General features: G+C 37.7%; 3 protein-coding genes across 3 annotated transcripts; 1 reads left to right on the top strand and 2 right to left on the bottom strand.

The window, feature by feature from the left end:
• The first annotated feature begins 1,861 nt into the window (after window positions 1–1,861).
• LOC101315012 (protein transport protein Sec61 subunit beta-like) lies at window positions 1,862–2,539 on the top strand. Its single transcript, XM_004309374.1, has one exon. The coding sequence runs from the start codon at window positions 1,892–1,894 to the stop codon at window positions 2,219–2,221; it is 330 nt and encodes a 109-aa protein (XP_004309422.1). The 5' UTR covers window positions 1,862–1,891; the 3' UTR covers window positions 2,222–2,539.
• A 2,188-nt stretch (window positions 2,540–4,727) lies between these two features.
• Window positions 4,728–5,978, bottom strand: LOC101291109 (secologanin synthase-like). Its single transcript, XM_004309377.1, has 3 exons — window positions 5,782–5,978; window positions 5,258–5,636; window positions 4,728–5,156 (listed from the first exon to the last, which is right to left on the bottom strand). The coding sequence occupies exons 1-3, from the start codon at window positions 5,976–5,978 to the stop codon at window positions 4,728–4,730; spliced, it is 1,005 nt and encodes a 334-aa protein (XP_004309425.1).
• Window positions 5,979–9,667: 3,689 nt separating this feature from the next.
• LOC101290828 (secologanin synthase-like) lies at window positions 9,668–11,524 on the bottom strand. The gene is made up of 2 exons (XM_004309376.1): window positions 11,291–11,524; window positions 9,668–10,105 (listed from the first exon to the last, which is right to left on the bottom strand). The coding sequence occupies exons 1-2, from the start codon at window positions 11,522–11,524 to the stop codon at window positions 9,668–9,670; spliced, it is 672 nt and encodes a 223-aa protein (XP_004309424.1).
• Between the last annotated feature and the right edge of the window lie 272 nt (window positions 11,525–11,796).

The raw sequence follows: 11,796 nt of genomic DNA, 5'->3' as shown, positions 1-11,796 counted from the left end.
CTCTCTCTCTCTCTCTCTCTCTCTCTCTCTCTCTCTCTCTCTCTCTCTCTCTCTCTCTCTCTCTCTCTCTCTGTCGATCTACGAAGACGGTGACGAGGTCTCTCTCAGATGATCCAATGGTCTATCTTTGAGTGTAGGATGACGACGCCGCTTCGATGCCTCGGTGACGCCGCCACAGCCTTGACGACAACAACATCGCTTTGATGTCGATGACAATGATGCTTTGATAAGGACACCACTGCCTCAACGTCATCGGAGCGATCTCAGGTCGACAAATCCTCATCTTTGTCGGAGATCTCACCTCATCCTCCACCACACATCTCTGAAGACGGATACTCATCGATACCTGATTTCTGCACATATGTTGGTAAGATCTACATTCTAGTTGCAGGTTGATTCATGGCTAGATGGTGGAGAATCTGATTAAAATTTCACAGTAGCAACTAGATTTTGCAGTAGCAGCAAAATTGCACAGTAGCAGCTAGATGGTGAGAATCTGCACATTTTGCTACTGGTTGGGACAATTTTCAACTTTTCTCGGTAGTAGCAGCTAGCTTTGCAGTCTACAGTAGCAGCTAGATTCGCGGTCGACAGTAGCAACGAGCTTCACGATCTGTAGTAGCAGTCAGCTTCAAGATCTGCAGTAGCAGTTAGTTTGGGACTGAGAATTGCAGAAGTAGGCAGTAGTAGAGTGGGATGAGTAGCAAACGTAGGCAGTAGCAGGCAGATTGGTAGTAGAAGTCGTCAGTAGCAGACGAATTGGTAGTATAAGTCGACAGTAGCAGGCTGATTGGTAGTAGAAGCCAGCAGTAGCAGTTGACATTACTTGATCGACAGTAGCAGAGTGGGATGAGTAGCAAACGTAGGCAGTAGCAGACAGATTGGTAGTATAAGTCGGCAGTAGCAAGCTGATTGGTAGTAGAAGCCAGCAGTAGCAGTCGACATTACTTGATCAACAGTAGCAGAGTGGGATGAGTAGCAAACGTAGGCAGTAGCAGACAGATTGGTAGTATAAGTAGGCAGTAGCAGGATGATTGGTACGTAGTAGAAGCCAGCAGTAGCAGTCGACATTACTTTTAGTTCAGTTGACTCTGTTTTAATTTTAATGAAGGGTAAAATTGTAAATCTGTAGCTGACACATGTCAACAGCATAACAACTTGTCCTTAATTGTAAAATTTTGTCCTTATATGTGTAAGATAATGTGTAAAAAAATGTATTTGTAAACTGAAATTTGGTTAGTAACTAAAATGTAGTTTACTAAAATTAATATCGGTGCTTGTAACAAATGAAAATTTCGAGGAAATTTCGAGGATATAATGGATATTTTAGTACTTGCTTCATTTTGATTTTCTCTTATTATTTGATAATTGCATAAATTGTCATATATTACAAACATGTTTGGCATTTTGCCACACGTATATATTTCTATTACTACAAGCAATTCACTTATCTTCAAAGGCAAATTTGTGATTGATGGATGCCAATTAACTCCATATATGTCTTGCTAACAATGCTATTATGCACACAATCTCATAATTTTGATCATAATTCTGTCACCACTTTAGTATTTATTAAAGTTAATGTGACCATGATATCTAAAAGTTACATATAGTTTTTATTGAACTCTTTTGTTACATAACAAAAGTTACGGTGACACATCAATATGTACGATTCGTCACACAGTTTAACTCACCAGTCACCAGTCATCTCTTTTCTTTTCGCAGCACCTAACCATAGTTATCAAAATAGTAAAAAGTAAAATCCAATAGTAAAAGTTTTATTATATAAACCCAATATTCATTTAATTTCCACATTAATCATACTTCTACACTGCTTCGTATACGGTCGTCTACCCTCTCCTCTCTCTCTCTGCTCGTATTGTTTCCAACAATGGCTCGCGGCTCATCCCAGTCCCAAGCGACGTCATCTTCCACGGCCTCTCGCCCTGGCGTCGTGGCTCCTCGCGGTTCAGCTGCCGCCACAGCTGGAATGCGCCGCCGTCGTCTCGGCGGAGGAGGCAGCTCCAGCTCCGGAGGCATGAGCGGCGGGGGCGGCTCTGGCGCCGGAAACAACATGCTCAGGTTCTACACCGACGACGCTCCAGGCCTGAAGATCACCCCCACCGTCGTGCTCGTCATGAGCCTCTGCTTCATCGGCTTCGTCACCGCCCTCCATGTGTTCGGCAAGCTCTACCTCCACCGATCTACAGGCGGAGCTTAAATTCCGGGATCCTAACTCAGATTGGCGCAGATCCGGAGCTTTCTGGTGGCGGAGTAATCGGTAAAATTTCAATGCTACGGTCCTTTTTTGCTTTTGTTTTTCTTTTGCTCTGTAGATTTGCGCAGGGTTGACCTTTTCTAGAGTTTCAGTGTTGTTTAATGTTGGATTGGGTTTGATCTTAATTTGAATGGAGACGAGTGACTTTATACACCGTTATGAAGTTTGCTATGATCTTGTTTATCTCAATTTTCATAATCCGTTTTAGCTTCTGAAAGATCCTATCGGATTTGTTTGAAAATGAGTAATGACTATGAAATGAAAGGATCAACGTGGTTGGGTGAATTGACCTACTTATCATTAATTGATCCTTTGGTTATGAATTGAGGATGGAAGTGAATGCTAACTCGATTTGAAATGGTATATAGTTATAGAAAGTGAGTAGCCTTTTGGCTAATTGGGAAAGTGAATCCAGAAAAAGGAATAAAGCCTTGGATAAGATGTTTAATCTTTCGATTAGTCTGCCTTTTCTGAAATATTCCTGTTTTTGTACTTTCTGTTCTTACTATCTCATAAAGGGTTAGCAGCATCAATGTGATTTACGGCATGAAACTGATATGTGATTAGTAAATTAGTCTTCTACTTGCATATGATGAAACAACATTTTAGTAGTTTGAGCATTGATCAAGGAAGTTTTCGTTTTATGATTTGTTTATGGAAGTTTTGACCTCATCGTATAAGGAAGATAAAATAATTATTTTCATCTTACCCTTGCGAATGACCAGTTATCTGCGATATCACCTGTTCAGAACTTAACTTAGCAAGTATCAGATAATCATGTCCTTGATCCTTTTGTAAGAGTGTTCATAAAGTGCCACTTGGCCTGTGGGTTCTTCAAATATTATAACTGCACCTTGCTCATGAAGGTTGGATTGATAATTAGTACAAAACTACATATTGTACTGGAGAGAATGCAGGATCATTAGATCATTAGTTTTAGAAATGCAGCTGAGTTTTCCATTTGGGAGTACTGATATATGTGCACTAGCTGGGTGAGATGAGGATATATGTAATTGTGTCTGTCTAGTGTTTATAGAATTGGTGTTTGCACGTTTTGAACCTCTCCACTAGCCTCAAAAATGAGTGAGCCTTATGTTTATCCAAGAGTTAAGTATTGACAACGAGTTACATTAGAAATGTCTTCTGTGGACCTTTAATTGGTTTTAGGATCTCTGGTATGATCGTTAGTGGGATAAGTTTGGGACAGATTGTAGAGATTAGAAAGATTCTTGCTCTTTTTCTAGAACTTTGAAATGAAATATTTATGCCCTGTAGAATAATCTTGTGAAGCAAAGTGTGAGTGATTGGTAAGATGTAGTGAGTACGGCTCGTTGATCAGCATTGCATTTATGAATATACCAATACTGTACAGCATCAGAACCCAATTTTTCAGAAGATTTTGCAACATGGACTTACAGAGTATCAGCTTGTTTAGCTTAGTTTTCAAACTGGTGTATACTGTATAGGTTGTGCGCATGTGGTGTATTGTTCTAAACATATGCCTTTGGGATCACAAGTTATCAGAGCGTAGTTGTCTGTCAATTCCTCATGGCAAAACATTTGTATGTGTTGTTAAGTTCTGCTTATTATGTGTCGTTTGTTGGTCGTCTAGCAACTCTGTGGCATTAGTATTTCCTTGATAGGTTACACCTCTTGAGTTTCAAAGCCATCAGATTGCATTTGCTGCGGGGAACAGTACCTGTGGCTTTCTGTAGCAACTGGAGCCACATTAAGAGAGGGTAGTTGCAGGTTTTTCAGCAATTATCTGTTCGGTAGTAAGATGGTACATCTTTTGCCTAAATAGGTTGATGCCCAGATCCGAATAGCTTCACAAAGACTTTCGATATATGTCCTAAAACCCTTTTTCCAGTATCCTATCTTCCTATGAGTATGACAATGAACAATTCTCTGTTATTGGTGTGACCGAGTGACACTGAAATACTGTAATTCCTGGATAAATACATCCTACAGTGTGTCCAACCATCAAGGTTTGAACATCTGGCACGATCACCCTTTAATAAACACACACACACGCTAACATTTGGTATATCCAACTAGCCAAAGGGGGCGTTGGTTTTGGCGTCTGCTAGTTTCTTATACTTGCTTCCTCTGAAACATCTACTTTTTCATTCCAGAAACATCTACAGCTAGACTATAAACTATGGACTAGTGTTGGGATTATCTCAAGCTATAGGGACCATTTATAATACAGGATTATAGGACTTTAGCGAGTTTTACCGTATTTTATCACTGGAGTGCGTTTGGAATTGTGATGAGTTTGAAGAGAGGACATCATCTGTGCTTTAGTGAAGTATCGAGTCTTCTGAATAGAGCCTCAAGGGATGAATAGTTCTATGAAAAAACAACAAACAATGTTCAAGCAACAAGAAAAGAGGTTTCACTTTTCATGAACTCTATTCTGCGGCCTCAAGGGGAGTCTGTTCACAGCTCAGAGTGACTGTAGTATTATTTGAACTCCGTGTTGTGGCCGAAGGGTCATAAACTGAAAAGGCGAGTGGACATAACCCGGAGACAGTGTAAATGAGTAGCGTTGCAGAATCATTGACAGAGCAATCTTTATTTCAGTGGTTGCAAAGTTGAATCCCACACACATTCTAGGTCCCATTCCAAAGGGCATGAACGCAGCCATGTTATCGTTGGTGGCTTTCCCAACCCCTTCCGAGAATCGATCTGGTTTGAACAAACCGGCATCTTGTCCCCAGAACTGAGCTTCATGGTGAAGTGCCAGAGGTGGCACAAGCAACTCCATATTAGCAGGAAGTAGGAGATTTCCCAGTCTAACTTCCCTTGCAACTTTCCTTACAATCAAAACAGCAGGTGGATATAACCTTGGCGTCTCATTCATGATCATACTCATCTGCATCCATAAAAATTTAGATCAGTATTAAACTTAATCGACCATTACTTTCTGGTTTCTGTAAATTTGACAAGCATATAATAATTTAGAGACGTTCTTACTGTTTTGAGTTTGGCAAGGCCATCGTAGTTTGGTGTCTGTTTGCCAAACAACTGCAGCACCTCTTTTCTTGCTTCCTCTTGCCAATAGGGGTGTTGTGCCAGAAGTAGGATAATCCAAGAAAGTACAGAATTAGTAGTCTCTTGTCCAGCAAAGTAAAATGTCCTGCATTCCTCAACCAACTCATCAATCGAAATCCGCTGTTTGACATTAGAACCATGATGAGCCTCTAAAAGCAATCCTAGAAAATCATTCCCAATACTCTTGTCTTCTCCAAGGATTGCTTCCATTTCTCTTTTCTTAACAATCTTCAATATGGAGTCGCGTATTCCTTTCTCAAGCTCGTCTGTTTCAATGTCATCACTGTTCCTAAAAACTTTGCTGCAATTTTTGAGTTAGAAACTATACATAAGACTGGTCATGACTTGTGACCCCAGACATAAAATTGTAATCAATTAGTAGATTGAATAACTAAACACAAAGATTGGTTCTTGGTTAAAATTCATAGAGCTATCTAGCTATCCACCTTATGCCAGGAATCCTGACTATGAGATAAGTTCTGATAATTAAGTCGTATAACTTCGACAGTTTCTCAAAAATGGTCTGGCCTTCAAAGTAGCTGCTGCCAAATGCTGTCCTTGAAATCACTTCTGAAGTGTACAACCTAAATTCTTCAAACACATCAATTTCTTTTCCTTCATGAATTTTCCAACTTTCTACCATCGTTTCTGCACTAGCTTTCATGTCTGCAAGCATATTCTAGTAGCGCATGCAGTACCATCGTGCAAAAATTAGCAAGTTTAATTACGCTAATTTTTGTAACAAATTAAAAAAGAAAAATAACAAACTGCATACCGTTAGTAGTACTTACTTTTAAGCTGTCTCCATGGAAGGCATGGTTAGACACCTTTCTCAACTTAACCCATTTTTCACCCTCTGCCATGGAAATGCTATCTCCTAATAGCTTCTTCCCAAGTTTTTTCATCTTCTGTTTCGGATAAACTCCATCTTTGTTGTTGAGGATCTCCTTGCACAACTCAGGTTTTGTAACTACCAAAACTTGAACTCCATACCATTGTGATAAAGTAGTCTGGGGTTCACATCCAAAACCAATTGGCAATGGGTGGAGTGACCCAAACTCTTATTAACCCACAGGCAAGGTCCCATATTCCCGATGTGGGATATATATCTCAACACGCCCCCGCACGTGTGGCGAATCTTCAAGCCTAACACGTGGACAACATTTGGGTGACGTGGAGTTCGTGTGGCCATTGGGCTTCACACGTGGACGTGGGTAACCCGCTCTGATACCATGATAAAGTAGTCTGAGGTTCACATCCAAAACCAATTGGCAATGGGTGGAGTGGCCCAAACTCTTATTAACCCACAGGCAAGGTCCCATATTCCCATGTGAGATATATATCTCAACACATTGAAGAAAATTTCTGCCTGTGTAGCACCAATGACAATTAAATCTTGAGCCAAAGTTTGATTAAGCCATACATGAGATAAGAGTTTGTAATACCGTAAGTCTTGGTCCATGCATGAATATGAGGTTGAACTTGAGAATAGATATCATCTGATACATCTATGGGCCTGCTCAGCGCTTCATTTTGCATGTTACTGATTTCTTTGGTGTTCCCGTAGTGAAGTCTGTAAGAAGGACCTTTGATTCCCTGCAAGCGCATCAGATCCTGAACTCGAGTCGGCGTCCACCATAGTTGATGGAATGCTTTGATCAGAGCTAAGAGAAGCAACACACAGAGAAAGCTTAATATCATCATGATTCTTGCCGGTCAATTGAACTGTCTATTTCTTTTTCTGTAGCTCAGTCGTCGACTATTTAACTTTCTTTCTCGAGGCTTGTGGTTCGCAACTTCACATATCATTGATCTCATGAATATGACCCTAAGCTAATATATTAAGTTTCTTTGCTCTTCAGTACGATTCCAAGAGAAAAGAATTAGTTGACCTTTTAACTTGATCGATGCATTTGTTCTTTTTTTATCTGAAACTGGATGCATATATATTTTTTTTTTTTGAAAGGACTTGATGCATCAAATACGGATGATTGATGAAGAAGAATTATATACATATATATGGTGAGTGCAGTAGAAGCAAAGTAGCAAACACCAATAAACTATGGATACAAAGAGATACAAGAAATCTCCTAATTAAAGATACACGTAAGCACACCCCAATAAACTGTGTTTAGTCTTTCGACAAATCCACCTTTTCTGAATATTCCTGTTCTTGTACGTTTTCTTCTTAATGTCTCATACATTTCTACAGTTCAAAGAAATTTTTTTTGTCCACAAAACAAAAGGGTTAGCAGAATCTCTGTAATTTGCTGCATCAAACTGATCTTTGATTGTATATAAGTCTTCTAATTGCATATATATGGTGAAACAGCATTTGAGTTATTTGAACATCCATCATAGAAGTTTTCATTCGTTGATGGAAGTTTTGACTTTACTTTACAAGAAAGATAAAATAACTCTTATCATCTTACCCTTTCCAAATACCAATAACCATTTATCTGCTATTTTACCTGTTAAGAACATAAGTTAGCAATAGCTTTTTCCTCTGATGTATTATCAGATAATCATGTAAGTCCTTTATCCTCTTGTAAGATTGTCCATAAAAATTCAAATCATTTAACTATACACCTTGTTCATGAGGTTTCATTGATATCTATATCAAGTTCTATTCGACGGAATGCAGGATCATAAGTTTAAGAAATGCAGCTGAGTTTAGCTAGATTTATCCATTTAGGAGTACTAATCAATGTGCAGTAGCTTAGTTTGTAGATTCAGCAAAACTGATGCGTCTTCATGAATCCTTTTTACCTTCGCTTGACAACAAGCATAAGAATGTTGGGTTACTTGGGTGAGCAGAGGAAATATGGAATAGAGTATGTCTACTGGCTACAGAATTGGTCAGTTCAAAGGGTTGTGCCTCTCCAAAAGCCTAGTTTGGCAAGATCAGTGTGAGTGAGCGGTGAGCCTTCTGTTTATCTCAGCATTTAGTTTTGAAAATGAGTAACATTAGTGTTGGGGTTGAGCTAAAAACTCACCTCCTCTGATCCAAGCTCGCTGCGATTTATGCAACTGCTCTTCACACCTTGATCAGATACGTTGCCTTGATCTTCTTCTATTATCTTCTGCACTCAACTACACACATACACACCAATATATATTTGACACAGAGATGATGTGATTATGAAATGGGCTGGAGCTATTAGTCTCAGACCTCTTGTTTCATAAACTGATAATGTGCATCTGATACAAAGATAGCAGATCTGATACTGTTATATCAGTCCACTGTCTGTCGTTTTAGACACACTACCTTGTACAAAAAAGTCAAGGATTAACTAAAGATTATTTTAACTAGAATTAAACCAACTAGCATAAGGTTAAGAGTAAAGCATTAACTTTAACAATTAGTAGTGTCTTCTGTGGACCTTTGGTTGGTTTTGGGATCTCTGGCATGACCATTAGTCGGATAAGTTTATGATAGATTATAGATTCTTGTTCATTTTCTGTAACTTTGAAATGAAATATTCTGCCATGTAAAATATCCTTGTGAAGCGAAGTATGAGTTATTGGTTGAAGCTGTGGAGAAGATTGTCACAAGTTTCTTCGGTGGCATTCCTGCAAATTTTTTTTCTTAAAAAAAAAAAAAAAAAAAAAAAAAAAAGAAAAACCCAGAACATCATCCGCTAATTATACATTATACATCTGGAATCCATTCTAGAGAAACCAACATGATTGCTTTAGCAGCCATAACTATTTTCAAATAAAAAAAAAAGCGCCATAACTAGTAAGATCCATTGTTTAGCCTGCTAGTGCTTTTTTAGTGCCAATGTACAGAATAGTCTCTTCTGAATAGCTATGCTATTATTAAGGCCTTAAGGGATGAATAATTCTAGGAGAAAAGGACCAACGATCATCAAGAAACAAGAAAAAGAGGTTTCACTTTTCATGTATAGCATTATATACAAGAAAAAGATCTCCCTTCACCGATACTGGTATGGTTCTGTACAGCCTGTTAATTGAGCTTATTATAGTGAGCTTGATGGATCAGTAACTGTTTCAAAGTCTTTAAAGAACATGTACCAATATGTGACACAACAAGATGAATTGCAGTCACCTCGACAACCCTTGGCTTGGAAGCAAAGGCTTAAAATATGCAAGCAAACCAGGAACTGGGAAAACATGCATGTATTGGCACTTCGGCAGTGAAACTACTTTTGGATTACATACAGTAACTCATAAATGATCTAGTCATTTAGATTCAAAGGTGGTTCTGAAGCACAATTTTGATTCTTCACAATCATTTTAGCAGTCGCAGTGTCACAAGCAAGCATATCCAACAAATTAACTGCAAGATTTGATTTTATGGGGACCTATTCACCAGATCAGAGTGAGTGTAGTATTACTTGAACTCCATGTTGTGGCCGAAATGGTAATCAGCGGATAAGGCGAGTGGACATAACCTGGAGAAAGGGTAAATGAGTAGCGTTGCAGAATCATTGACAGAGCAGTCTTTATTTCAATGGCTGCAAAGTTGAATCCCACACACATTCTAGGCCCCGTTCCAAAGGCCATGAATGCAGCCATGTTATCGTTAGTTGCTTTCGCAACTCCTTCAGAGAATCGCTCTGGTTTGAACAAACCCACATCTTGTCCCCAGAGCTGAGCATCATGTTGAAGTGCCAGAGGTGGGACAATCAGCTTCATATTAGCCGGAAGTAGGAGCTTTCCCAGTCTAGTTTCCCTTGCAACCTTCCTTGAACTCAAAATAGCAGGAGGATATAACCTTAGGGTCTCATTCATAATCATACTCATCTGCATCCATAAAAATGAAGATTTTCTAAACTTAATTGAACATTACTGTCTGGTTTCTACAAAGTTGACAAGCATATATTAATTGAGTTAGAGACTTTCTTACTGTTTTGAGTTTGGCAAGGCCTTCGTAACGAGAGATTTTCATATACACCCAATTTTGAAAAATGGTTTTAAATAAAACCCACCTAATATTCATTTCTGATAGACATCTAAAATGTATCAATTATGATACATATTATGTCCTATTTTTTCTAAATTTTACACAATTACCACCATTCAACTATAACATATAAACATAATAAATAAGTTTAATTAATGTTTTCTTAAATACCTTGATTATGAGTTTTTCTTCTAACACTAACATTTTTCAGTCAATTTGCAAGGATCATGCAATTTTCTTTATTTTTATGAAAAAATCTAGGAGAAATGAATACATTCTATGATCTATACATAAGGTAAAAATATAATATAAATAAGATATCTGATTATTAGAGTAAAAGGAAGAAGTTTTATAGTGTTACCGTAAGCTCTAAATCCTAAACCCTAAACCCTAAACCTATACCCTAACCCTATACCCTAAACCCAATTTTGGATTTTTCTTTTTAGGTATATTATCATATCATGTCCTACTTAATAGGTACATTAGAAATGTAAATGTTCTCTCGATCAGGATGAGAAATAATATAATAATATACCTAAAAAGAAAAAAATTAATCAAAGAACAAAAACGTGTACCTTACAATTAGACATTTTTCGATTATGTAGAGAGACACCAAATGTGAGCTTAGGAATGAAAAGAATCATTCTATTACAAATCTATATATAACATATATATATATACACTCAAGTTAGTAATAACAAGGTAAGAAAGTAAAGAATGTAATTGATTATGATAAAGTTAAATCTAACTAAATTTTAGCTCAATGTTTGAGTTTCAAATTGATGCTAAAATTGAGAAATATACCAAATTTAGTTTTATATCGTCTGAAGGGCAAATAAGAGAAACTAAAAAAATAAAGAAAACTATTAATTATAGACATATGCTCTATATATATAGTAAGTTTGCTTATGTGGAGTGGGTGTAAAATGAAAGAAAAATATGTATGGGTTTATCTTAAAAAAGGTCTAGTATTTTGGGTTTTTATCTAATTTTCTCCTTCGTAATTTGGAGTCTGATTGCCAAACAACTGCAGCACCTCTTTTCTTGCTTCCTCTTGCCAATAGTGGTGCTGTGCCAGAAGAAGGATAATCCAAGACAGAATTAGTAGTCTCTTGTCCAGCAAAGTAAAAAGTCCTGCATTCCTCAACCAACTCATCAATCGAAATCTTCTGCTTATCATCCGAAGCGTGATGAGCCTCTAAAAGCAGTCCTAGAAAATCATTACCAAAACTCTTGTCTTCTCCAATGATTGCCTCCATTTCTCTTTTCTTAACAATCTATTGGTACAATATTGAGTTGGCATTCCTATACAACGCATCTGGTAATCAGTATGGTATATGATTTGCTGTTTAATTAGGATTCTCTTATTTAAAGCAAATTGAATTGTTTGACTTTATATAAAATCCTAAGGAGCTAGATTGGTGCGTTGAGATCATGTACGTCCTAATTAAGTTAGGATTTTCACATACTATGATTACTTATAAGTGTAGGTTTATGCTCTTGACTATGTTTCCTTGTTGAATTACCTACC

The sequence above is a fragment of the Fragaria vesca genome, unplaced genomic scaffold (genome assembly GCF_000184155.1).
Source record: "Fragaria vesca subsp. vesca unplaced genomic scaffold, FraVesHawaii_1.0 scf0512887, whole genome shotgun sequence".
In the NCBI taxonomy this organism is placed as follows: Eukaryota; Viridiplantae; Streptophyta; class Magnoliopsida; order Rosales; family Rosaceae; genus Fragaria; species Fragaria vesca.
This window is presented reverse-complemented; position numbering and strand designations above follow the sequence as displayed.